The sequence below is a fragment of the Guillardia theta genome, assembly GCF_000315625.1.
Source record: "Guillardia theta CCMP2712 unplaced genomic scaffold GUITHscaffold_14, whole genome shotgun sequence".
Classification (NCBI taxonomy): domain Eukaryota; class Cryptophyceae; order Pyrenomonadales; family Geminigeraceae; genus Guillardia; species Guillardia theta.
Genome location: NW_005434660.1, coordinates 754,301 through 778,860, shown reverse-complemented (window position 1 = coordinate 778,860; position 24,560 = coordinate 754,301). Strand labels below are relative to the sequence as shown.

General features: G+C 54.3%; 6 protein-coding genes across 6 annotated transcripts; 2 read left to right on the top strand and 4 right to left on the bottom strand.

Moving 5' to 3' along the window:
- Positions 1-150: 150 nt before the first annotated feature.
- GUITHDRAFT_135246 (hypothetical protein) lies at positions 151-4,699 on the bottom strand (the record flags this gene model as incomplete). The annotated part of the gene is made up of 16 exons (XM_005837545.1): positions 151-221; positions 270-336; positions 410-468; positions 787-823; positions 1,007-1,062; positions 1,330-1,363; positions 1,606-1,656; positions 1,693-1,797; positions 1,984-2,059; positions 2,395-2,471; positions 2,724-3,416; positions 3,646-3,733; positions 3,923-3,972; positions 4,014-4,098; positions 4,147-4,223; positions 4,346-4,699. 16 exons carry the CDS (start codon positions 4,697-4,699, stop codon positions 151-153), a joined length of 1,980 nt encoding a protein of 659 aa, XP_005837602.1.
- A 5,576-nt stretch (positions 4,700-10,275) lies between these two features.
- On the top strand, positions 10,276-10,616 carry GUITHDRAFT_103843 (hypothetical protein; the record flags this gene model as incomplete). The annotated part of the gene is made up of 3 exons (XM_005837544.1): positions 10,276-10,450; positions 10,501-10,523; positions 10,581-10,616. The coding sequence occupies 3 exons, from the start codon at positions 10,276-10,278 to the stop codon at positions 10,614-10,616; spliced, it is 234 nt and encodes a 77-aa protein (XP_005837601.1).
- A 44-nt stretch (positions 10,617-10,660) lies between these two features.
- Positions 10,661-12,389, bottom strand: GUITHDRAFT_161843 (hypothetical protein; the record flags this gene model as incomplete). The annotated part of the gene is made up of 8 exons (XM_005837543.1): positions 10,661-10,903; positions 10,965-11,109; positions 11,159-11,235; positions 11,300-11,344; positions 11,595-11,756; positions 11,889-12,119; positions 12,173-12,250; positions 12,273-12,389. 8 exons carry the CDS (start codon positions 12,387-12,389, stop codon positions 10,781-10,783), a joined length of 978 nt encoding a protein of 325 aa, XP_005837600.1. The 3' UTR covers positions 10,661-10,780.
- A 1,543-nt stretch (positions 12,390-13,932) lies between these two features.
- GUITHDRAFT_55595 (hypothetical protein) lies at positions 13,933-14,523 on the bottom strand (the record flags this gene model as incomplete). Its single annotated transcript, XM_005837542.1, has 2 exons — positions 13,933-13,977; positions 14,038-14,523. Coding segments are annotated over 2 exons (531 nt in total), but the record flags the coding sequence as incomplete, so codon positions are not given.
- An 870-nt stretch (positions 14,524-15,393) lies between these two features.
- GUITHDRAFT_157295 (hypothetical protein) lies at positions 15,394-17,981 on the top strand (the record flags this gene model as incomplete). The annotated part of the gene is made up of 7 exons (XM_005837541.1): positions 15,394-15,396; positions 16,623-16,769; positions 16,904-16,970; positions 17,123-17,271; positions 17,499-17,594; positions 17,775-17,831; positions 17,952-17,981. 7 exons carry the CDS (start codon positions 15,394-15,396, stop codon positions 17,979-17,981), a joined length of 549 nt encoding a protein of 182 aa, XP_005837598.1.
- Positions 17,982-18,340: 359 nt separating this feature from the next.
- GUITHDRAFT_161842 (hypothetical protein) lies at positions 18,341-19,935 on the bottom strand (the record flags this gene model as incomplete). The annotated part of the gene is given in 4 exon segments (XM_005837540.1): positions 18,341-19,201; positions 19,293-19,436; positions 19,456-19,664; positions 19,718-19,935. 4 exon segments carry the CDS (start codon positions 19,812-19,814, stop codon positions 18,341-18,343), a joined length of 1,311 nt encoding a protein of 436 aa, XP_005837597.1. The 5' UTR covers positions 19,815-19,935.
- Between the last annotated feature and the right edge of the window lie 4,625 nt (positions 19,936-24,560).

Sequence of the window (24,560 nt, the reverse complement as noted above, 5' to 3'; positions counted from 1 at the left end):
GAGAGGAGAAAGGGAGCGAGCGAGGTGTTTTCAACATCTACACTCAACACAGAGATGTTATGTGAATATCATAAGAGCAAGTGACTTTATTGCGCGCATACTGTACAACCTTCCTCTTTTTCTCCCTTCTCTCCCTTAATTTTCCCCTTCTTACAGAACCACCAGCTCGTTGACCATGTGCTCGAAGCCAAAAATCTTGAGCTTTGCAAGCAGCGCAGGGCCTGAGGTGGAGGAGGATCAAAACACCATCAGAAGCAGCTCGCAGTCACCTATCACGATGTCCTCCGCATGCTTGCCATCTAGGGCGGCATCGATGCTTATCTCCCGATCCCGCACCTGAGAAACTTCAGGAAGCAGCAGCAGCAGCAGCAGCAGCAGCAGCAGCCAGGCAAGCAGGCATGTCCTCTACCTTGAGCCGTATCCTGTGGAGGCCAGCAGGAGATCGCCTGCGGTCCGTGCCGTCTCCTTCTGCTCCAGATGATGAGGAGAGGAGAATAAGGGTAGGAGGTGCATTGGGTAGCCAGGCAGCATTGGAGGAGTAGGCAGGTGAGGAAAGAGCGGATGGAAGGAGGACGGAGAGAGAGGAAATAGGAGGAGGAGGAGGAGGAGGAGGAGAAGGAGGAGGAGGAGGAGGAGGAGGGAGAGACAGTATGGAAAAGAAGGAGGGAGGAGAGGAAGGGAGGAGAGAAAGTTGGTGATCGGAGGGACGAGACAAGGGAGAGGGAAGGAGGAGAGAGAAGAAAGGATTGAGAATAGGGAGAGGAGGGAGGGAGTGCGTGATGGAACCTGAGTGGTTGAGGTCGTTGATCTCAAAGTGAAGGCTCTAGAGCAGGGAAGGTCAGTGAAGGTGGCACAGGGCGGGAATGGGAGGAAGTGGGGAGGAAGCGAGCGGGGGGAGAGAGGAGGATAAGGTGGGGAGACAGTAGGAGGCGAGGGAGGAAGGAGATTAGATCCAAGGGTGACGTCAGCGATGTAGGAGAAGGAGAGGGAGAGGGATAGAGGGAACCTGCACGAATCTCGAAGAGAGTGATGTGAAACAATCCGCAGCATTCTTGATGACAACTAAACGCAAGTTAGGTGAGAGAGCAGGAAGAGATCGGGAGAAGCAGAGGAAGGAAGAGAAGGAGAAGAATGAAGGGAGGAGGGATGAAGGGAAGAGAGAGGGGGAGGAACCGGGATTGGGCGGATGAGTGGATGGAGGGAGAAGGCAGGAGGGTGAAGGAAAGGGGGGAGGGCCAGGAGAGGTGTAAGGGAAGGAGAAGGAGGAGGGGGAGGAAGAGAAGGAGCAGGAGCAGGAGCAGGAGCAGGAGCAGGAGCAGGTGCATCTACCTTTGTTGCCTTTGACCCAACATCCATCGCGGCACTGCATGAAGACAGCAAGTATCAATACATCTAAAGCCTCCTCTGTTGACCCCAGTGCCCCCTTTGCTCTTTCGTTCCACCTCCCCGCCCCCCCCTTGTCTCACTTTCACAAGAGCGCCTCTCCCACCATCCCTCTTCCCCTCGTCATCCTCCTCACCTTCACTCCGTCCTCTCCTTCCTCTTCCTCCTTTCCTTCTTCTCCCCTCCCTCCCTCCCTGCTCCTCTTCCCCCTCCTGCTTTCACCTGTACAAAGACTTCTTCGTCCTCGTCCTTCAAGATAATCGATCCTCTCACCTGCCGTTCTCGTCACCCTCCTCCCCCCTTGTCGACCTGAAGCCCAACAGGAGCAGGAGGCGGAAGCAACGCCACAACCCTCTTCGCCGCCTCCTTCGTCTCTGCTGTAGAGCACGATCGCTCTGCTCCTGAGACTGCAGCCTGTTCGCGTGTCAGACCGTGAAGGAGAGGGGATGAAGGTAGTGCGAGTGAAGGACACAGCAGGCAGACAAAGGAAAGCTAGAGCAGGAGCAGGAGCAGGAGCAGGAGCAGGAGCAGGAGCAGGAGCAGGAGCAGGAGCAGGAGCAGGAGCAGGAGCAGGAGCAGGAGCAGCAAGCAGCTTGCTACCATGGCTCCTTCATTGACGAGTTTGTAGCGAATGAGCTCGTGCTGTGCCAGCGCTCCCAGGGCCACCAGGACCCACCTGAAGTTGCACGTCATACAAGCTATGAGAAGGAGCGAGAAGGGAGGAGGGAGGAGGGAGGAGGGAGGAGGGAGGAGGGTGGGTGATGGGGGGAGAGGAGTAGAGGAGAAAGAGGATGGGGGCAAGGGAAGGATGAGCAGCACAATGAGGAAGGCGGAGGAGAGGCGAGAGAGGAAAAAGGACAGAGGTGGAGGAGAGGAGAGGAGTGGAGTGGAGTGGAGAGGTCTGCAAGGCGAGGAGAGGAGAGGAGAGGAGAGGAGAGGAGAGGAGAGGAGAGGAGAGGAGAGGGGGAGCAAGAGGAGGGGAGCAGAAATTGAAGGCATTGCTGGTCCAACCTCAGGATCCCATCATGTCTCGTTGCAAAGCAATACTGCACAAGTTGTCTACACCCACCAGCATCTGCAAACCTTTCCTGCAAGGACGCAAGTCAAACAACCTTCTTCCGTTCCTCCCCTCCAACCTCCCTCCTCCTCTAGTACCATCCCCCACCCCCGTCCCTCACCCATCACCAACTCTCTGGTTCCCTCGTTTGTTCTTCTCTTCCTCTCATCCTCCCATCCGTCTTCATCCTGCTCCTGCTCCTCCTCTTCTCCTGCCCTCCTCGTCCTCCTCTTTCCTCCTCCTCCTCGTCCTGCCCTCTTCCTTTTCTCCCTCCTCTCCTCACCTGATTCTCCTCATTTCTCATCACCACGTTGCTCACAGCCCGCAGCGCCTGCAGCGCCACTGCGTCTGCTTCCTGCCCTAGCACGAGCGTGCGGGTGAGCACGGAGACGAGAGTCTCGGGCCCCATACACCCTCCCATCCTCATCCTATTCATCCTGTTCCTCTTGCAGAAGTTCCCTATCCCCGCACACGCCTGCTCCAGGATCCTGTGGTGGGAGACGACGGAGACGTCGCAGATCTGACAGATGCGCGCGAAAGTCTCGCACGCCCCGAGGTCCCCGAGCTTCACCCTGTGCCCATCGTTCTCGAAGGAGAGGCTGCAGAGGGCACCACAGCACTGCTCCAGCGCCTCCTCCTCGATCTTTCCCACCACCGCCGCCCGCTCGCAGCATCGCAGCAGCACTTCGCACCCTCCTGCTTGCCCGACCCGCACCTGGTAGTCGTGTATCTCCTTCCCCTCCCCCGCCATGTAGTTGGACAGCACGTGGGCTGCGCTCGACATGACGCCGAAGGAGGAGGAGGCGAGAGCTTGACTGAGGATGGAGACAATTGCCGTCGCGCCTTCCTCCTGCGTGAACCTCCTCCTGTTCTCCTCCGACATCACCAGCACGCACAGGGCGTTGCAGGACCAGATCTGCACTGCTGCTTCTGAGCTCTCTTGGACCTGCTGCGTGAGAACACAGATGGCTCCCGCCTGTAGGGAGGAGTGAAATGCAGATTGTACTAGCAGGAATCATCATCATCATCACCATCACCATCATCATCATCATCATCATCATCATCATCATCATCATCATCATCATCATCATCAGCATCAGCAGCAGCAGCAGCAGCAGCAGCAGCAGCAGCAGCAGCAGCAGCAGCAGCAGCAGCAGCAGCAGCAGCAGCAGCAGCATTGCAATATCGTCAAGTCTGTATTTTACCGATCCAAGCGCAGGCTTGCATTCATCGTTGAGGGCGATGTAATGAATTGCCTCCGCCATCTCTGCATGAACAAAAATGCTCCTTGACCTGCGACAGAGAATTCAGCGTTTCAAGAATCCCCTCCTCTCCTCTCCTCTCCTCTCTGCTCCTCTCCTCTCCTCTCCTCTCCCTTTCTCCTCTCCTCCTCTCCTCTACTTTCCCAATATCCTCTCTCAGCCTCACTGTACACCTCTTCTTGCCTTTCCTGTCTTTTCCTCCCTGCCAACAACCCCTTACCCTTCCACTTCGTCTGCTTTCCTCGACTTCTCTCTCTCTCTATCTCCTTCCTTGCCTCCAATCAAGAACTCGCATCTCATACTCATCTCACCCCCACACGAGTACCAACAAGCTCCTCCCACCTTCTGAAGAGACTGACAAGCACTGAGAAAGCGTCGTCTCCTTCTCGAAACAACCTTGACAATGGTCTCAGCTGACAAGTGAGCACATTCCAACCTTCTCACCTCGCGTCTGACCAGTCCGGCAGCTCTTTGCTGGCCTCGTACACCTTGATGAGATGCTTCATAGCCGAAGAGCACTCCTGCAAGAGACATCGTATCAAACAAGAGGGCAAGGAGGAGGTGGCGGCATAGAAGCATCCACAGTACACACTTGAGGCACAGCAACATGGACGAGGAGCGCAGGGGAGCAGCCGACACTCACCTGCAGCACGAGCTCGTTGCGAGATCTTCTCATCTGCGCAAGAAGCGCCGCGACTCCTCCTGCCGCCCTGATCTTGAGAGCGTTCACCACCGCAAGAGGCTTCGAGCTCGCGGTCGCGATGGTGGAGGGGCTGTGAGGAACAGTGTCGGGGATGCTCCCCTCCACCCGCAGCAGCATGGCGATAGCTCTGCACGCCTTGACGATCACGTCATCGTTCATGGACATGGCGCAGAGCCGGACGAGCAGATCGATTCCTCCCAGCGCAGCGAATTTCCTCTGCAGGACTGGAGTCTGGACGTGGTTCAAGCAAGCTTCCACGAACTCGAAGAAGGTCTCGTCCACAGGATCCAGCATGTTTGCAGAGCCTGACAAGGATAGGGAGGAAGGAGGATCGAGAACACGTGTCAGAGGAACAAACTCATTCCTGATGACGACGGCTTTCGTTAACTTCCACAAGTTGTTGGTCCTCCAATTTGGCCATGCCTGAGTCTCCTGACAACCAGCCCGTTGTCCCTTGAGATTTCCGTCAATCCTTCATGTACCTGCGCGTATGATATTCAGAACAGAGCACAAACAGCACAAGAGCCCTATCCTCTCCCCGTTCCCTCCCTTCTACCTCCCTTGTGCCCCATCTCCCACTCCCTGCTCTTTGTCATCCGTCTCCCTGCCTTCTAGCCTCCTCAGCTAGCTTTCTGTCTCTATCTTGGGTCGTTCCTGCTCCTCTTCCTCCTCCCATGCTCCCTCCTCGCCTCTCTCGCTCCTCGTCCTCCCTCTCCCCGGCATGCCGAAGGGGCGGGCCAACGCCTCATTCCGCACAATCGGTACGATTCAGTTCAAACCGCATTTGAATCAGTTTGAATCAATTTAAATCGGTTTGAATCAATTTGATTCAGCTGATGAGACGGTCACCGGGCCCGGGCCGGGGCGTCACCGGGCACCCCGGCCCGGGCGTTCCGGAGTTCACACTGTTGAAATCACTCGGAAGTTGAACCGAGTCACTGACTTTCAAGTTGCTCTGTCACAGGGACGGCTGGCGGCAGATGCGCATAGCGTTGTCGGGTCAAGGAACTTGCTGACAATTGGGATTTGTACCAGATCCAGGCATTTTCCAGTACAAAATTGTGTGTGAGTAAAAAATCGAAGGATTGGAAGGTTTGAAAATCCATTTCCAGCGCTGCACGTTCAACGGCAACCGGGGGTAATTGAGAGCTTAGATAAGTAAACAATCGTTCCTATTGCCTTTGCATAGGATCACTTAGGCCCTTGTATAGTGGAGTAATGATTTGTACCAGAACCTGATGGATAGGCGTGGTAGTATTTCAAATGATTCGAACCCAACGGACGCGACAGGGGGGTGGGGGGTAGAGGTCTTGGTCTGGTACTGTAATGGGTACCTTTTAAAATACATTTAGCAGAGGGGGTCTCCCTCCCCATCTCCCTGCCCTCCGCACTTGCGCATCCCTATCCTTCCCTGTCCATGAGGCTCAGACTCTCGTCAGACCTTCCCTGATGACCCTCAACTTTCTTTGACGCTTCTGTCTGCCTTGTCCTTCCTCAGCTTGCTGGAAATTCAAACTCTGAAACCATGCCCATGAGTTGACAAGAACTGAGTTTCTCAGTTTGAATGCGGGAGGAAAGATGATTCATGGAATGAAACTCAGGTGTGCATATTTCAAGCTAATGGATACGAGTCGTATAGCACTGGCAAATGACTGTCATTTTACTTCTCAATGATACAGCATCAAGAACTTGCTCTCGATCCATCAGTACTTGCAAAGGGTCATTTTTCAGACAGAACTTCGAGTTCATCTTTATTATGCGTCGATCCACACGATGACATCTGTTTGATACACTATGTTTGATGAATAGCAAGAAAGAAAGGCTGAACTGTGCACCGCTTGACTGAATTTTCTACAATACTCTTCAATTGTGTAAGAGAGCATGTCACATGTAATCATACCAGGCAAACAAGTCACAGTATCGCTCCAAACCGCGTTGTGCTTGAAACTGAGACTCTACATGAAGATGTTATCGGACTAGTCGAATGATGTACAACTTTATGGTGATACGTGGTTTAGAACTGTTGCAAAGCGGACATGGGAATATGTAGCGGCCTAGGTGATGTTTTCAACGTACTTCAATAAAACAAAGCCAAGTTGTTGCTAACAACATCATCATTTCTCCATGAGCCTGCATGACCTGATGTACATGTTAGAGAAGTCGATGCTCATTCATCAAAAGAGTGGTTAGACAAGAAATTGGTAGATGCTTCTGCGCAGCATTCTTGTGTATGTGGAATCGTGCACACTCACCGTCGTGTGGAAGTGTTTGCACATTCTTCTGCGCAAGTCTCATACATTGTCCTTATCATCTGGAATGGTTGACTTTCGCTGCAAGTAATATGAGCAGCGCAAAGTTGGCAAACTTATCCATATGGTTGGAATGCCGGCGATGCATTGCAGCCTGCATAGCACCTGAGCGCTTTGTTCCACTTATCGCTTGGTTCCTTCCAAACAATTGATGATATCGCAGCATGCAACTCGCATTGGCCCAAGGGTGTCAAGCGAGGAAAAGATCAGGATGATGGAAGGGCGAGAATGCAGCGAATAAGAGAAGCTGGTCAGGCTCAGTTTACTTTGTGTAAGAAAATGCCAATGCTTTGTACATGTTAGGTTACAAAGAAAGAGGCAAGAAAGCTCTGGTATGAGACTCGAGAAGAAAGATTTATTCAAAAGGGTATGTCCATTTTCGCCTGCATGATTCAATCGGATCCAACATCGATTAACTGCTCCTGATACCATGTCAGTCTAGTCACAACAAAGATATCAGCACCTTGAAAATTTCTTGCTTCGACTCGAGATGAAGGAAATGAAATATGATTTACAATGCTATAAGGGGTATCGTTTTGTCGCTCAAAGCGTCTTGATTGTAAGTCATGAAATAGAACACGACATGCAATCAATTTGCAAGTCATGCCTTCATGTGGTACCTCATCACTGCCATTTGATGAATGCACTGGTATTCCTTGAAACTCTTTACATGCCTTGGCAATACTCTTGCATATTGCTCAGACCGCCCTCAAGCCCGACTCTTTGCAGCAGATTCCTATGAAATAAGTATAGATCATGCTGTCTCCGTGACATGCTTCATGACTTCCTACTTATTGCTCATGAGAGTCAATGTCATCCATCGTACAGCGCCACTAGCGGACGGTCCGTGCGGAGTACTCCTTATTCAAGCTGCTAAAATCTATGATGATCAACCCTCTTTACATGTGTTTGCAATCACAGAGATGTTTTCAGACTGCTGCACTCACACCAGATTCTGCAGGGATTGCCTCTGCTTGTCCTGGTCTGAGCTCTCCTGCTGCAGATGAGTCACGTCTGCGTAACACTCACTTGCTAACCTTGGATATGCAACCAGGGAAGGGAAGGGGCAAGGCTTGAGAGCTCCCTCTGATCTACAAGGGTGGTCTATGTTGGTCGGAGGCAGGGTAGGGTCCAAAACTTGACCCCATCGGAGAAGGGACTTTCACTGGGAAACAGGTGGGTCCAAAGCATCATAGTTTGAACAGGGGAGGTACCGCATAAACTATTTTGGTACAAGTTTTCCTAACAGTACTCGAATATGTACGATAAAATTGGTACTGTTGGTACAATTATTTGCTACCAGGAAGTACCCTACCCCCTTAAACAGGTCCCAACCAATTTGAATCAGCTCCCAGCCGTCTGACCCACCCCAGACCCCAACTGCCATTTGCTATTCACATGTGTGGAAAGATACCCCCACAGAAAACTATTGGAAACCAGAGGGGTCAGTTGAGAGCGACAACGCTATGGGGCCGGCGTCACTGACTGCGTGCTGAGTGACCGTGACAGCCCGGCGGCCGCCCGGCCCGGGGGGGCCCTCAGCCGCTCAGCGGCTAGTTCCGGTGCCCCCGCCGTGCCGCCGCGGCCGCCGTCCGAGGCTCCGGCGCCGCCGGGCCTCGGTCGGAGCGGGCCCGAGTCAACCGGGCCCGGCTCGCCGCCTCGGAACTTCCGGGGTTCAATGACGGTCGCCGGGCCCTACCGGGCCCCCCGGCGGCCCGGACTCCCCGGATCGGATGATCGGATCACTGCAGTGCCATGGCCTGCCAAAGTGAGGGTCTTCTGAGTCAGCAGGGGCCACCCCTACCCCCTCGGTTCGACTTAAGGCCGGACGTTAGCGCAAGGGGTAAATTTAGGTTGTTTTGCACGGGCATTTAAAATCGCTGTGTACAATTGAACGTGGCATTAGCGGCGTATCGAGGCCCCAAGTTTTTTTTTTCACGGTCTCCATTCAAGTCCAATTTGAACAGGCGGTAACGCTCAACCCTGCCGCCGCAATCACATGTGGTGAAACGGCGAGGTGGGCTCGGGAAAAAATCTTCATCTGGGGGAAAACAAGGTATTGTTTTCCCCCAGAAATAGCCGTTACGGAATATTATTCAAATTTTCCTAACCGCTAATGCCACGTTTTTGAGAAATTGTGAGGGAAAACAAATACATTTTATTCTGCACCCCTTGCGCTAACGTCCGGCCTAAGGGCCGTTTCACGCGAAGCCCAATGGTCGAGTTTGTCAGCAAGTGTGGTACTATTTTTTACTCAAACAAATTGAAATCATCTGGCCCATTGACATAAAAGTACAATTTAATTCCAAAGGTCGAGATGGTGAACCGTTGCGGTCGAGTTTGTCAGCAAAATGAGTACCCCTGATTTAATTCAACAAAAGAAGGGGTGGGTGGAGGCTACAGTTGGTCAAACTGATCGTTTGAAATCAAATTGAAAGGCAGCCTAGGTTGTATGATAGCCTTTAAATACCGGGATGTTTGTTATGAAATATCGAACCCTGAGCATGGGCTACACATGATAATTTCACCTTTAAAAACATGTAAAATTCAAATGCATTTAAAACTATTGGAAAAACTCGAGCTTTGGGCTCGGCGTGAAACGGCCCTAAGCTGTAGCTGAAGGACCCCGTATTGAGTAAGTTGGGATGAGGGTACCTTTTGACTCGATGCGTAATGGCAGCTGCTGCGGCCCTGCTACTAAGAACATGCTGGCCTGAGAACAAGCTCAGTCGCTGCCCCTGAGACTCACTTGAAGTGAAGCTCGTCGAGCCAAGTGTCAGAGGATCCTCCCTCAGCCTCCCTGATTGTACGGCCATTGCCGCCGCAAGCGTTCACTGACTAGCTAGTTTCTGGGCTCCGCTTGCTGAGCTCAGGCTCGGCAGTGCGCACTGAAGGAACCTCGGTGCGGCACTTCCCCCGTTTATACCTGGCAGGACTCAAAACTCGACAGGATCGAATAGACTCCTCCACTTCCTCTCCCTCCTCTGCTCCACTGATCCCCTAGGCTTACTCTTGTTGAATTATACAAGGCTCGACGGATCCGGACGGAGGTCAGGTTGCGAGCTGTGACTCCCATCACCTGGCTCAGCTGTTGGACTGACAGGATCCAGAAACGACATTGTTTCCTTCGACAGCTGTCGGGCTGCTCAGGCTCAGCCTCAGTCTCTTGGTATTTAGAGCCCGAGCCTTCTCGCATCTGTCATCGGGGCACACGGCACGCAGCTTCAGTCATCGCTCAAGTCAGACGTGACTTGGTTCAAGTGGAAGCGACCAGCTTGTCAGGATCGTTGTAACATCTCAGAACAGCCCCGCTTGCCTTGACGCTGCTCTCTGCCCCGACAGCGACAGCCTTGAATGGAGAGCATCCACCATCTCTACTTCGATTCCCATTGATAATTGCACTGGTAAGCTGTGCACTGCGGGTCGGGGCTGCTCCTCTCCTCATATTCCTGCTGGCAGATTTGCGGGTTTTCAACCAACAAGCCTAACAATGTCCAGTACGCCATCGCCGACGACCAACAGCGATGGTAAGTGACGTCTAGTTTGGTTGACGGTAGAAGGATGAGTCTCACTTGGGGTGTAGGAGTCAACTGGGGCATCATGATGCCTGTTGTTGTCTCAACCACCGTGTTCCTCGCCGTGTTTGCCGTCTGTGTTGTCACCTACTGCTGGTGCAAGCTGCGCGATCAGATCTCGTCGTACGAGACCCGGCAGCGCATGCCCGACTTCAGGACAGGTCTTGTGGTCTACAAGACCCCCGGGCCATTCCTGAGCGCTTGTTTGCAGCCTTTTCTGGAGCGTTCAGCAGGGTGAACAACTACCGTCAGGACACACGGAGCGAAGACAGGATCGTTTCTCATTTGCAGGTGATGATGGTTCGTACCCTCAAAGTTACTGGCTGACAGTAGGCAGACAAGCGAGGATGGTACTCAGGAACTCTTTGTGTAGAGCCTGCAGGACTTGTGTATTCTATTTCGACATGACGCGTCTACCTGTTATTGCTAAAAAACTACAAGACAAACCTGGGATTTGCTGTCTAATGACGACGGCGAGGGGAGTCAGCAACTCAGTTCCCCTTGCGCTTATCGCCGCCCTTGTGCGGGTGCTTCTGGTCGTGGAAGATGTCATGGATGACCCCGGCGCTGAACTGGGTGTAGCACATCTTGACGAGCCCAAGACCCCAGAACAACTGGAGACATATCACTGTCACCGGCCGATCCAGCCACGGTCCCGCTGCCGGGCCAACGCACCTGCATGACCCAGAAGAAGCCGAGGGACACGATGAGGTACATGGAGAGCAGATCCATGTCCTTGCCGAACGGTGTGATGAGGCCGAGCGGCCCGATGATCTGTAGGCAGCGGAGGACCATAAGGCCCAAGAATCCGACGCGGGTGCTGCAGGAGGGTCAGGAGGTAGAGGGTGCGAGGAGGAGCATCAGCGCACCACCACCACACTACGAGGAGTTGCCATATGAGGAAGCCGTGGAGGTATGTGTTCTGGAGCGCAGGTATTCTGGCAGACTGTCGCACGGGCGGGGTCAGCATCCAGTGCAGCGCAAAGAGCCATTGACAAACTCGCTGTCACCTTCTGGATCATCTTGCTGAAGTAGAGGAAGATGTCCGAGATGTCCTAGAGACCTCAGGGTCACCAACGACGCAGTCAGCAGCAGCAGCAGCAGCAGCAGCAGCAGCAGCAGCAGCAGCAGCAGCAGCAGCAGCAGCAGCAGCAGCAGCAGCAGCAGCAGCAGCAGCAGCAGCAGCAGCAGCAGCAGCAGCAGCAGCAGCAGCAGCAGCAGCAGCAGCAGCAGCAGCAGCAGCAGCAGCAGCAGCAGCAGCAGCAGCAGCAGCAGCAGCAGCAGCAGCAGCAGCAGCCTCTTCACCTGCTCGACGCAGACCGTGACGGCGACTCGGTGCGCATTCCCCCAAAAGGCCCCGCAGAGGAGCACCGACGCGAGGACGTGATGGATTACCATCAGGATGAAGTCTGAGCGCCCGGCGTCTACGATGAGGCTCTCGAAGAACCCATGAATATACCACGAGACCTGAGGAGGAGGAGGAGGAGGAGGAGGAGGAGGAGGAGGAGGAGGAGGAGGAGGAGGAGGAGGAGGAGGAGGAGGAGGAGGAGGAGGAGGAAGCCGTCAGCCGGTGTGGCACGAAGGCTCAGCGAGAGCGACCTGGGTCATCATAAAGTACTTGCACATCAGCTTCTCTGGAGCAGGATGGGGGTATCCCTTCCAGATCAGGTCGATGTCCCACGTCCTGAAGAAAGACCAGTCTGATTCCATCATGATCTGTCCAGGCGTTAGGCAGGATGCAGAGATGGGCATGCAAGCGACCGCGAAGCCCCAGATCCACAGGCAGATGTACGTCAGCAGGTGCCATGCATACTTGGTGAACTTTGCGAGCTGCGCAAGGAATCAGATGACCGAGTACGTCAGAAACAACTTCAGCACTGCACCTCCTTCTTGGAGCTGTTCTTGTCCATCACCGCAATGGCAAGGGGGCGGAAGAAGAGATTAATCAGGATGTACCTCGTCTAACAAAATCAAGTATGTCACTATATCCATCTTCAAGGAAAGGGAGAGAATTGCCAGGAGAAATGCTATGGTGCCACCGACAATAAACAGCGCGTCGTTGTACACATCGACATATTCGCCTCTTTTGAGCGCAGGCATTCTTGTTCAGGACCTAAACACGTCGTTCAGTCTCTCCTCCTCCGCAGCAAGCAGCAGGAAGCAGCATCTCCCCGAGCCACCTTTTGCACATAACCTCCATGAAATTAGCAGAAGTGTTCACTCATACACGCATGTGCAATACGCAACAACCTGACGCTACTTTTACAAAAAACCTGTGCTCCACTACTTAACCCCCAGAGTAACTCGCTCTTCCTCAGTTCCCCTACCGAACATCTGAGGGCTTCTTCCTCTACCAACTTGTCTCAGCATCAGATGTCAATGATCGTGACAACTCGTGTCGGAGCAAAGGGGGAAGCAGGCATACAACACCACCTGCAGAACGGAAACGAAGATCTCACGAAGCCAGAGAAAACAGGAAGAAGACAAGGTCGCAGCAGCAAGCGAGCAGCTTCTGGATCAAACAGCACACTGGATGGGATGAGAAGGGAACAGCGCGCGGTCCATTGCGCCTCCGCTGCCTCTCCTCCTCCTCTTCCTCCTCCGCTCTCCCGCCATTTCCGCTACACCTTTACTCAACGTTCGCTGTCAGGCAATAGAGCCAAGATCAGAGGAAGCAATCTCGTTACCTAAACTTGTGACCCCGGGCCGGCGATCTAAACCGGCGGGCCCGGGCCAACTGAGTCCGACTCTCGGCCCGGATCCTGGCAGGCTCGGACGGGCCACGGCTCAAAGCAGAGTCAGCGCACTTTATTAGTTACTGATTCGGAGCCGCTACTCAGCGAGGCTTTCAGTTTCCAAACCACTGGTCATCACAGCCGGGGCCGGCCGGGCTGCCATGATGATCGGCGGCCGGGCAATCAGGGCACGGTGCGGCCGGGCTGCTGAGGTCGGACCCAAGTTCAAGTTCCCGGCCGGGCGACGGCCCGCCGGGACTCACTGCCCGGCCATCAAGCGCCGCCGTCACGGTCCCGGCCCCGGCGTCGCGGCGCGCCGTTTCCGGAGTCACACTACCGGCGGCCCCCGCCCGGAGCCGCCGCCGCCGCGGCGCGGCGGACTCCCGGAGGTCAGCCAGCTGAGCAGAGCCAGCCGCCCGAGTCCGAGTCCGGGGCCGAGACGCTGAGGTCAGTCCGACGGTTTCAACGGTTTGCTGCTATTCGGTCGACGGTTGAATGGGACCGGGATGAACCCGATCACTTTGACTTGAGGGACTCAACATACCTGCCGGCACAATCAGGTGGGGAGTTGCCAACAAGGAGAAAGAGGAGCACTTGGCTATCTTGTCCTGGATGTTGGGACTCGTGAACAATTGCGAGAAAATCCGCTGCTCCTCTTCTTGGATCTAGCAGGAGGAGAGGTCGTCAGGCAGGCCACAGGCATCTGGAGGGAGACGAACTTTGAGCAGGTCGTTCGTAGCACGCGCCCTTAACGACTCCTTCGTCGTCTGGTAAGCCTGCCAGCCACGTTGCGATTGAGCACCACAGGATGGGACGCGAGGGAGGAGGAGGTGCTGACTCACCTTTCGGTCAGTCGACTTGACGACCTTCTCCGCATACTCGCAGGCAGCGTCCACTAGCCTCTCACTCTCCACAATCTGGTCGATCATGCCGCATGCCAGCGCGTCCTCGGTCTGCTCAGCACACCCAGCTGAAGGTCAGCAGGGGGGAGAGGGGAGAGGGGCAGGGCTCACCGAGAGGAGAGTGCCCTGCAGCAGGAGCATCTCGGCCTTTCGCCGGCCCACGGTGTCGGCCATCAGCTCAACGAACCAGGGAGGAGGGAACAGCCCGAACTTGGTCTCGTTCATTCCAATCACGTTCTTGCTCGACATCATCCGGTAGTCGCAAGACAAGGCCAGCATGCAGCCAGCGGCGGGCGCTGCTCCGTTGACAGCGGCAACCGTCACCAGTCTCGAGCTGTACAGCGTGATCCAGAGGCCCTGGAGCTCCTTCCAGAAGGACGAGACGAACTCTTGTGTTGGGTTCAGGAGCTCCGCAAGGTCGAGTCCAGCGCAGAACACTTTGGATGACGAGGTGAGGACGATTCCCTTGACGTCATTATCCTCAAGATCACAAATAGTTCGCCTGAGTCCATGCATGAGGTCCTTGCTGAGTGCATTGACAGGCGGCCTGTTCATTCTGACGATCGCAACTTTGGATGACTTCATCTCCACTGTAACCAGCTTCTGAAAGACAAAATCTTATCGGCATGCCTCCCTTCTACTTCCTATTGAGATTCTCCTCTTGATGTTGTTCTGTGTGCCTCCATGCCGCTCCCTGATCATCCTCTCCATTCCTCTCTTTATCTCCTTTGCGCCTTCTCCCATTCCTCTACCATGTCTTCCGCTGTATTCCATGCTGCTCTGAACACTTCACAACCCGTGCTGCATGCATTGTTCTGATTTCATCGATCTTTTTTATCTTTCTACACCTCTCCTTCTGTGTTCATTCTTCTCCCCTAGTGCTCGTCATGTTCTTTGTCCTCGTCCTCCGGCGACCTCCTCGTCTTCATCCTCGTCCTCGTCCTCCTCGTCCTCCTCGTCCTACTCGTCCTCCTCCTTCTCCTTCTCGTCCTCGTCCTCCTCGTCCTCCTCGTCCTCCTCGTTCTCGTCCTCCTCGTCCCCCTCGTCCTCACCCTCTCACCTCAGCTGTGGTCGACATTCTGCGCATGGCGCCGAAGAGGCGCATCCTCGCCAACGCCATGAATGAAATAGTAGTGGTGCAACTGACTCCCAGTCCTCCAGCTAACTTTTTTTTGTTTTTCTTTCATTTTTCGTTGTTTTACACCACACATCTTCCGTCTCATAACCCCTACCCCCTGTCCTCTCCGACCACCCAAAGTTTGTAGGACCCACCCGGCAATCCACTCAATAGTTTATAACGTGGTACCCTCGTATTACCATCAAATTCCTTGTTGTTTTACCACCCTACCCATAGACAATGTACCCCCTACCACCTGAAGAACCAAGAGAGGGACCCTACCCCTCTTTCCCTGATCTATCGACAACCCCTTTCTTGGAGTTCGACGATAATCCATCAAAGCGGCCGCCATGGTGGCAGGAGCTCTGGTCACGCTATCGCTCGCATATGCGCCATGCATGGAGGTGAGAGAATGGAGGAGGAGGAAACGATAATTTGATCACACCAGCTGAGAGGAGGAGTCGGGAGAGTGAGATCGCGGAGATACTTACCGTGATGTATCATGTTGAGGAAAGGGGATATGCCAGGAGCCAGGGGCACTGGGAGGATGTAGCAAGTTAGGTCGGAGGTCGCCATCACGCAAGAAGGAGAAGGATTTCTTATCGTCATGTTAAGAACGAGTGAAGTTCGGGTGCAAGGCGGAGGGGGTGATCTCATGGAAGAGAGGAGAGGTTGAAGAGTGCCGATCGTGAGAGAGAGGTCGCTAGTGGAGTTTTGCCATGTGCTTGACACTTACCACACCATTTCGTCTCACGATGTTGTACCACATGACGAGACAGTCAAAGAAGTATGATGATCCTCCCTTCCTTGTTCATGTTGGTTGACCTCTGATGCTCATAATCTTCAACCACTAATTGATTTATCACGTACATTCTTGTATCATTGACATTGTATCATGCTGTCTGACATGATTCTCAGGTTTCTCCTGCTCTACGATCTTCTTTTGGTGCCAAATCCTCTCTAACGGGCATGCCGCTGAGACCAAATGCGTGGTACCCCCCTCCCCCCATCCATCCCCGCACCCCCACCCCCTTCTTCATCACCTTCCCTTCGTCTCTAGCCTCCCTCTTTCAGTCCCCCTCATCTTCTTTCCTGCCTCATGCTCCGCTGTCTAGCTTTGCTCCCAAGTTTGCCGAGCCCAGAAGAGCATCGAGCCTGGTGATGATGGCCAAGGGGAAGAAAGAGACCAAGGGGAAGGGTGGGAAGGGAGGAGGCGACGCTGTGGCTGAAGTCAAGATGGAGAAGGTTTTTGCTCTCTACTGTAGCTGATTCGAATGCTCTGTCCCCTCCTCTACGTCTTGTTGTTGCTCTTCTTCCTCCTTTCTTTTCCTCTTGCTTTCTTTGCCTAGTCCTTTCTGGCCTCCCCCTCACATTTTTATATTTTTGCCACCACTGATTTGGCTGTCTCTGCTCAGGTTGACACTGACGTCAAGGGTGGAGATGTCAAGACGGTAAGCAAAAGAGAAAAGCAAAAGAGCAGGGGGGGCAGGAGGAGGAGGAGCAGGAGGGCGAGAACAAGGACGAGAACGAGGAGCGGGAGCGGGAGCGGGAGCACGAGCAGGTCTGACTTGCGTTTCAGATCATCAATGGGGTGAAGGAGAAGATGAAGAAAACGGTTGAAAACACTCGCGAGGCACTTGCCACCATCCGCACTGGCCGACCGTCTCCCAACATTTTCGACAAAGTTCTTGTCGATTACTACGACGTTCCTACTCCCTTGCCACAGGTAGAGTGAGGACAGTCAGGAGCAGAGAAAGTAGGGGGAAGGAGGAGGAGGAGAGGAGGGGGAAGGATGCGTGAGGATGGGCAAAGAAGGTGCAGGAGTAGAGGAGGGGAAACAAGAATTGATCCATCTAGCAGATTGCTTCCATTCAGATCCAAAGTGCCTCCATGATCTCCATCGATCCGTTCGAGAAGAGCGCTCTCAGTAATCTAGATTCTTCCACCCTCCCCTCCCCTCCCCTCCCTCCCCTCCCTCCCCTCCCTCCCTCATCCCCTATCCCCCCCTCCCTCGTGGCCCGTGATCCGCTGTTTAATCTTCATCCTACCTGATACCGTTGTCACTCACGACTCATCCAGAGAATATCGAGAAGGCGATCATGGCGTCTGACCTTGGTCTCAACCCCAACAACGACGGCGCCATCATCCGCATCTCCATCCCCCCGCTCACTGCTGAGACAAGGCAGAACTACGTCAAACAGGCTAAGAATGTCGCAGAGGAAGGAAAGGTCGGAGCAATCCTGCATTCCTCCTTCTTCACTCTCCTCCCCTTCCTCGTCTTCTCTGTCTCCTCCTTGCTACCTCCCCTTTCTTCTTCTACTTGTTCAGGGTCTCTTTCCCCCCTCTCCTTGCCTACCTCATTTCTTCAGTCCCCACGCTCCCTTCCCTTTGTCTCCTCGTCCTCCCAAAGCTTTCCTCTCCTCCCTGCTCTCCTCACATCTTCTGTGCTCGTCAGGTCGCCTTGAGGAACATCAGGAGGACAGGGGTTGATGCGGTGAAGAAGCTGGAGAAGGACAGCGTTGTCTCAGAAGACCAGTCCAAGTCTACTCAGGTCCTGCATGATCGCCAACTCACGATCCTGCTCTCCCTCCTCACACTGTCCAACTCTTGCAAATCTTACTGCTCCTCCCCCTACGCTCTCGACTTTGCATGCTCTTCTTCTCGTTCTTTACTCCTCCCTCCTCTGCTCTCTGTCTCCTGCCTGCTGCTCCCTGCTCTGATTTCGATGCAGGACGACATCCAGAAGCTTACGGACAGCTCATCCAAAGAAATCGACAACCTCTGCGCGGTGACACTCTTTAGAGATCGCTCTGAGGAGGAGGAGGAGGAGAAAAAAGGGGGAGAGGGGAGGGAGAGGAGGAGGACAAAACGCTGACTTGATTTTTGCACGCTGACTTGATTTTTGCAGGCCAAAGAGAAGGATCTCTCCACCGTGTAGATAATTTCAGCTAGACTCACTTGGTGAAATGAAAGGAACTGTTCACACGCACTTTGATTAGCTCACAACTCATAACCTGACACACAGTCTCGGAGCAAAGTGCGAGATCGTTTTTGTCACGATAAGCTTTTTAGTCGTCCAGAGATGCGTAGCTTTCCCCGATTGTGCGGATCAGACTAAGAGTACATGTTTTCTATTTCATTGTTAGCACTTTTTATAAGTTATACAGCTTAAAGTTATATATCACTGGTTCATACTTAACATGCAGCTTGTTGCATGCTCTCTTAGCAGTAACAGGAGATCGTCCGATCTCAACACAAACAAATAATAACAACCCCTGCCCCCCCTACTGGTCCCCTCTACACAAAATCGTACATGACCGTGCATTTCCTGGGTCCGTCGTTGACAGCCGCCTCTCTCGCCTTTCCTCCTATACACGACATGAGATTCTGCAGCGCCCGCTGTCGAGCAGCGGGGTTATAAACAGTCTCGTAAGTCTTCCTCAGCCATTGAGCCTCGTCCAACTCGCCGTCCTCCAGTTTCACAAACTCTTTCTCGCTGCTCAGCGTTGGGTCCGACCAAAGGTCAGACGTCACATCCGACATTGCAGACTCGTAGTCGTCAGGCATCGGGCACATGTGGCCGTACATGCTACCGAACATGTCCTGTTCATTCATCTCCCCGAACTGATCCCCATCTTCCATGTCCGCAGCCTCCTTCTCCTCGAAGAAGGGGTGGCCCTCATCAAAGTTCGCTTCCCCTCCGTCATGGATGGGCTGCCAGATCCCCAGCGCGTCCGTCTCCTTCCTGGCCTCCTTGAGGTTTCTCACCGAGTCCCTTGGGCTGGCCACCACCGAATCAACCGGTGAGAGCACGTCCGAGTCTGCCTCCTCCCCTCCATGCGTCTTCATCGCCTCCTTGCGGGATGTCCAGGCGTCACTGAGGTGCGAGCCCGAGGCCCAGGCAGGTGGCGTGTCGATGCTCGACGAGCTGGAAGAGCGATGTCCGAAGAGGGAGATGGTTGGCCTCGCCATGGTCGGCGTCTTGGGCTTGGTGATGGTCTTCTTCACCCTCTTGTCCGCCACTGCCGCCATCCTCTTCGACGCCAGCTCTGCTCGCCTCCTGCGATATCTGTATGCCTTGCAATGCCTATGATCCGCCGTGCAGTCCGTGACGCTGCAGCAGCACTTGTTGCGACAGATGGGGCAGCTCCAGACAGGCTGATGAGCAACACGTCAGGAGGGTGGCGGTGGTGGTGGTGGTGGTGGAGGAGGAGGAGGAGGTGGTGGTGGTGGAGGAAAGAGAGCTCACCTTGCCGTTGGAGATCGACCAGGCGTCACTCGACATGGGGTCCACGTCCTCGTTCAGGTGGGTAAGCAGGCAGTGCTCGCAGAACCTCCGGCAGCACTCGGGGTTCTCGCAGGCCAGCATGGAGCTCGCACGGACTTTGACGTGCTGGCAGAAGTGGCAGTACCTGAGTAACAGCGTGAGGGAGCTGCATCAGCACAAGACACAAGGGATCGCACTTGTTGTGGTTGGCAGAGACGTTAGCTCCTCCTGCCATCTCCTCGTCCTCGCAGGTTGGCGACTCCACAGGTGCGTTACAGCCTTTCCTTCTGTTCTGTGTGGCAAGAGGAGCAGCTGATGCCTTGATCTTGTCCATGCTTCCTTTCGGCTTGGACACTGCAGCCAACAAATAAGCAAGAGCAAACGTTACAGAACAGAGCAACCCTCACCTTTTGAGGCATTTACAAGGCACTTTGACTTCTTCGACATCGCATAAGACATTCCCTCTTTCGCTTTAGGTTGTCTTTTGTTGAGCGCTGATGACATACAGTACAGGAAAACGCGCCGGCTGCACGGGAGTGTTTGAACTCCAGTGCACAAACTGAAGAGTAGGAATGCACGAGCCTAGCTCTGTGTCCTTCGAAAGAAGAATGAAGCGAGATGCGGAGGCGAGCAAGGAGGAGCGGGAAGGAGCAAGGAGGAACAGCGAGGAGCGGTAGGTACAGGGAGGAGAAAGGATGGAAGGTCAGTCAAAGAGAGGAAGAGGAGGTAAACAGGGTTAGGACGTGCGGCTTGTTGAGGATGGGGGCGAGGACAAGAAAACGGGGGACGGGGGTTGTACTGCAATGGGTGGGTACTCTGTGGAACCCTAGGGGGGTGGTGGTGTATACCCTCCCCCACCCACACCACATCACCTGATCAGAGTGTTATCTTGAGGTGGTCGGGATTTTGGTTTGTAGGGATGCACATGGGGTGGGGTCCTCCGAAACTAATTATAACCGGTGATTATGAAGGCATAAGTACCGGTGTTTTGTGTCAGTGATCGGGCATGAGACGAAATCAAGACTGGGTCAGGGAACAGTGGGGTGGGGTGATCAGTCAGCATGTTAGGGGAGGGTGGTGCAGGATTTCTTTGAGCTAGGGTGGGTAATTGATGAGGATCATCGGGGTAGGGTAGGAGGAGATCCAGGGGGTAGTGAATTTAGATGGGTGGTACGTGAAGCACGTAGGGTGGGGTGGTGAACACAATCGTGTAGATCATCCGAAAATCCATTGTTGTCGGGGTACGTTGAACCACCCACCCCTACAAACACTCCTTTGTTCTCATACGTAAGGACCGGTGCCAAAAAAAAGTTTTGGTACAAAGGTGTATGGCGCATGCAGTGGTGGTTCAAATAGGGGGCGGGTGGGGTGCTTTAAGAGTACAGTAGGGGTGATAGGGGTAAATTGTCATGATGATCCATTCTGAGGGGTACTTGTCCAATGGTACCGGTGGTGGCCAAAAAGGGACAAATCAATCTCTCAATTGTTCAATTATGTATGGGAAACACACGGGTGGGGATGAAATATTAGGGGTAGGGGTACACGAAATGTGATTTTAGAAGGGGGGTGATCATGAACGAGAGTAGGGTGGTTAATGGGCTGCGCATGTGATGTGGGGGCTAAAATGAGAAAAGGGGGGAAAATGAGTAAAACAGACATTCCAGAAATCTGGGGGTGGGGTGGAGAATAGACTAGCCATAGTTGCATAGTGGGGCTTCTTGGTCCATGGGTATAGGGGATGGGGGTGGTGTTGGCTCAAACTTCAATCAAGGGGGTGGTGGGTCCGAGGGACGAGAGTTATAAAGGAGTTAGGGTGGGAACAGGTTAGCAGTGCTCGAAGCAGGCGTATTGGGCAACGAGGGGTAGTCAAGACTAGTGTACAGGGGTAGGCTATAGGAAATTCAGGAGAAGGGTGGGTGGACTACACTGTGGACAGGGGTACGTCCTGATTCTACACAACTAGAAAAAAACACTGATCCCTGGTGGGTACCCCCACCACACACCCTGTACTAAAATACAATCTGAGTACCCCGTAGTGCAGGCAAGCAGTTGTGGTACCCCACCCCTACATCCGCCCTAATCCTGTAAGGCAGAGAGGATTTCGCCTCACTAGGATGTTGGACCAGAAAGTTGGAATAATCAATTTGAAAAATTCAAATTATTTGGAAAAACTGTCCTTACACCGTCGCTCTTGACAGAAACAAATTGGGTTGTTACACGAACATTTGAAATAAGTTTTGAAACTATTTTCTGTTTGCAATCTGCGAGAACCCTCGTCGATTTTGTTGGAAACATCCCGAGAAGAAAGAAAAAACTCCGACACGTGACCGAATAATCTGCCCCCCTTTTACCTGATCCTCCCACCACCCACCCCCAATTTCTAATGCAAGTGACCCTACCCCCAAGAGCTGACTCTACGATGCACTGGAGGGTCAGCATTTTACAGTCATCTTGACGAAAAACATTAGTTTTGCAATAAAAAAAGTGTTTTCATGTATGGGAATCTACAAAACAAAGCGTAGTGAAGGCCCACAAATATTGAAACATTTATAGAATTCTATCGCAGATTTAACTGGGCTCACGTCACAACCGCGTGGGGGTGCGTTTGGCCTGTTGACTTAATACCGATCACAGTAACCTAAAATAATCACTCAAGTTTGCTTCATTTTCGCCCCAACAAAAATTGATTTTTCGAGACCTTCCGCACTATCCAAAGAACGTTGGCGCCCCAGTTACCTCAGAGCCATACCATTTATCGGATAGTCTAGCATGCCGTGACGCCTGCCGCGAAGATACAGCACGCCAACTTTTTGTTTCATTTGCCAGTCTCGCTTCGAAAACACGAGGGGGTGACCCTGGACAATTTCTTACCTGTATGCGGGGGTGGTTGAGAATGTCATAAAGGCACGTGCGGTGACAACGCAACGATTCGAATCTTAAAATAAAAAAAAATCATCAAGCGGTGCAGCACTGGCGAGGTAGCCTCCTTGATAGTAGGAGATCCATTTGAATAAATCACTTGTAAATTTAAATCGGTTCTAACGGCCCCCCTTCCGTGGAAACCGGGGTACCTCGAAAGGAACACAGGGGTGAATGGGGGGCTATGGCGCTTTTAATCAACGATGATGACCCATGACTCGCCCGGCCAGGACCGTGATCGGGCCGGGAAAGGGTAATTGTAGAGCCTTGCCGATTACTCAACTCCCACGCCGCTGAGTAAATTTTTTTTGAAGTTGAAAGTTTTGAAAGTTTCCGACACGTTCGGAAGTACGAGAAACCGTGAGTGCCGGGCCGGCCGGGATCGGATCCGAGACGGCGTCGACTCCGATCAGTGCCCGGGCCGGCGGCCCTGGCCCGGTGCATCCGATGGCATATCCGGGCCCGCGAACTTGCCAGGCTTGCGTAAAACAGGGCCGCCGCCGCTCACTGCGGCCGCGGGCCGCCGCACGGCGCGGCACTGCAAGCCTCGCCGGTAGGCTGCGGCTGAGTCCGAGCGTCACCGTGATGATTGAAACCCGGTGCGGCCGGGCGCCGGGACGGCGTGGGCCCGGCGGCCGCGCAGCCGGGCCCGACACTCAGTGATCCGGGACCGCGGCGCGGCCCGGTGCCACCGACTCCGGGCTCGGAGGCCGGCGGGCGGCCGGGATGATGATGATGTGACTCAGTGACGGCCGCGGGCCAGTATATGATAGTGGCTCTCCGGGAGTCCGAGTATCGGATCAGTATGCCATTGAATACACCCGCGGTCAGCCTCGGAGCCTGGAATGATCATTCAATCAATGACGAACACAACTTTCTCAGCCGCCTCCCGCCGCGGCGGTCCGGCTCAGACTCTGATGGCACGACAGTGCCTCCGAGCCCAGCCTGGCAGACCATACGGCCGGGACCGTGTGACACCCGGGCCCGGGGACGGTCTCAGCCTGCCAGGCGGAGGCTGAAAGGCTTCGTGACTGAACTTCGGAACCGTAAAATCTCGGACCGTCCCGGACCAGCGCCGGGCACTGGCTGGCGGCCCGCCGCACTGCACCCGGCACTGCGGGCCCGACTCGGGCGAACCAAGAGCTCGAAGCGCCATCGGACCGCTTGTCACTCCTCGCGGCTGTCCGGCGTCGGGAGGGTTCAAGCAAAGTTCAACGGCATGTGACGGAGCTCTTGGCAGATGGCAGAAGTCCTCGATCAGCCTTGTGCCGGCGCGGCCGTGAGGTGACCGTATCATTGCTTATGCCGCCGGGTCCCGACAGTTGCCGCAAGTATCGCCGGGCCCCAGGAGACTGTCACAGTACTGCTGAGTGCTCATTGCTTGGCGGCGATGCGGATGAGAGTTTGGATCAGGTCCGAGTCTTCATACTCGTCCTGCGACATGTCACTTAGATTTACAATCCTCCTCCTCCTCCCTCCCCACCTCCTCAACGTCTGCTGTAGCGATCTCCAGCGGCCGCTCCTCTAAGTTGTTCCTCAGCTCTGCCATCCCGGTCACTGTCATGAAGGCGCTAACGAGCAGCCGCGCGTACCAGGGTCACCTCCTGCCTCCAGCAACATGTTGGTAACCTCAACGTCATCCCACGCCCGTCCCCACAGAGCCTTCAGGGCATGTCACAGTCACCCTGCATGCAGCGCAAGCTTCACCGCGAGGTGGAGAGGAGTATTCCCATCCTCGTTCTTGTCGTTGACGGATGCTCCCGCTCCGATCAGCGTCTCCACCACAGGGCTGCCAGCTCACTAACGCCCAGCGCGCGACACCCATTCCTCTCACCTCCTCCCCCATCTCGACGCCTCATGCAGAGCTGTCCATCCATTCTCTGCCTTCACATTTGGATCGGCTCCTGCATCCAGCAGGATCTCTACCACCTGGACCACCCTATCAACCCCTCCATCCTCCGATCTCTGCACCCCTCCTCAAACATCATCAGCTCCTCTACACCACCACTACATGAACCCCCCACCCCCACCCCGACCTCCCCGACCAGAACTCCCAGCTTCTCTACTTTCTCTCACTCTCGATGTGGCTCTTCCCAGCTCCCCTCCTCCCTCTCAACTTTCCCCTTCCGCTCGCCCCTCGCCTCCTGTCCAGCACAACACGGAGGAAGGAAAGCTTACGTCCACATCGCCACCGCGGGAGGCGCGGTAAAGAGGCGTCGCTCCTTCCTTGTCTCTAGCGTCAGGGTTCGCTCCGGCCTGTCAGATATCAGTCACTTGCTCTAGAGCCTCAAACCCCCTCCATCCCTCCCCGTCCCCCCGTCCCCCCGTCCC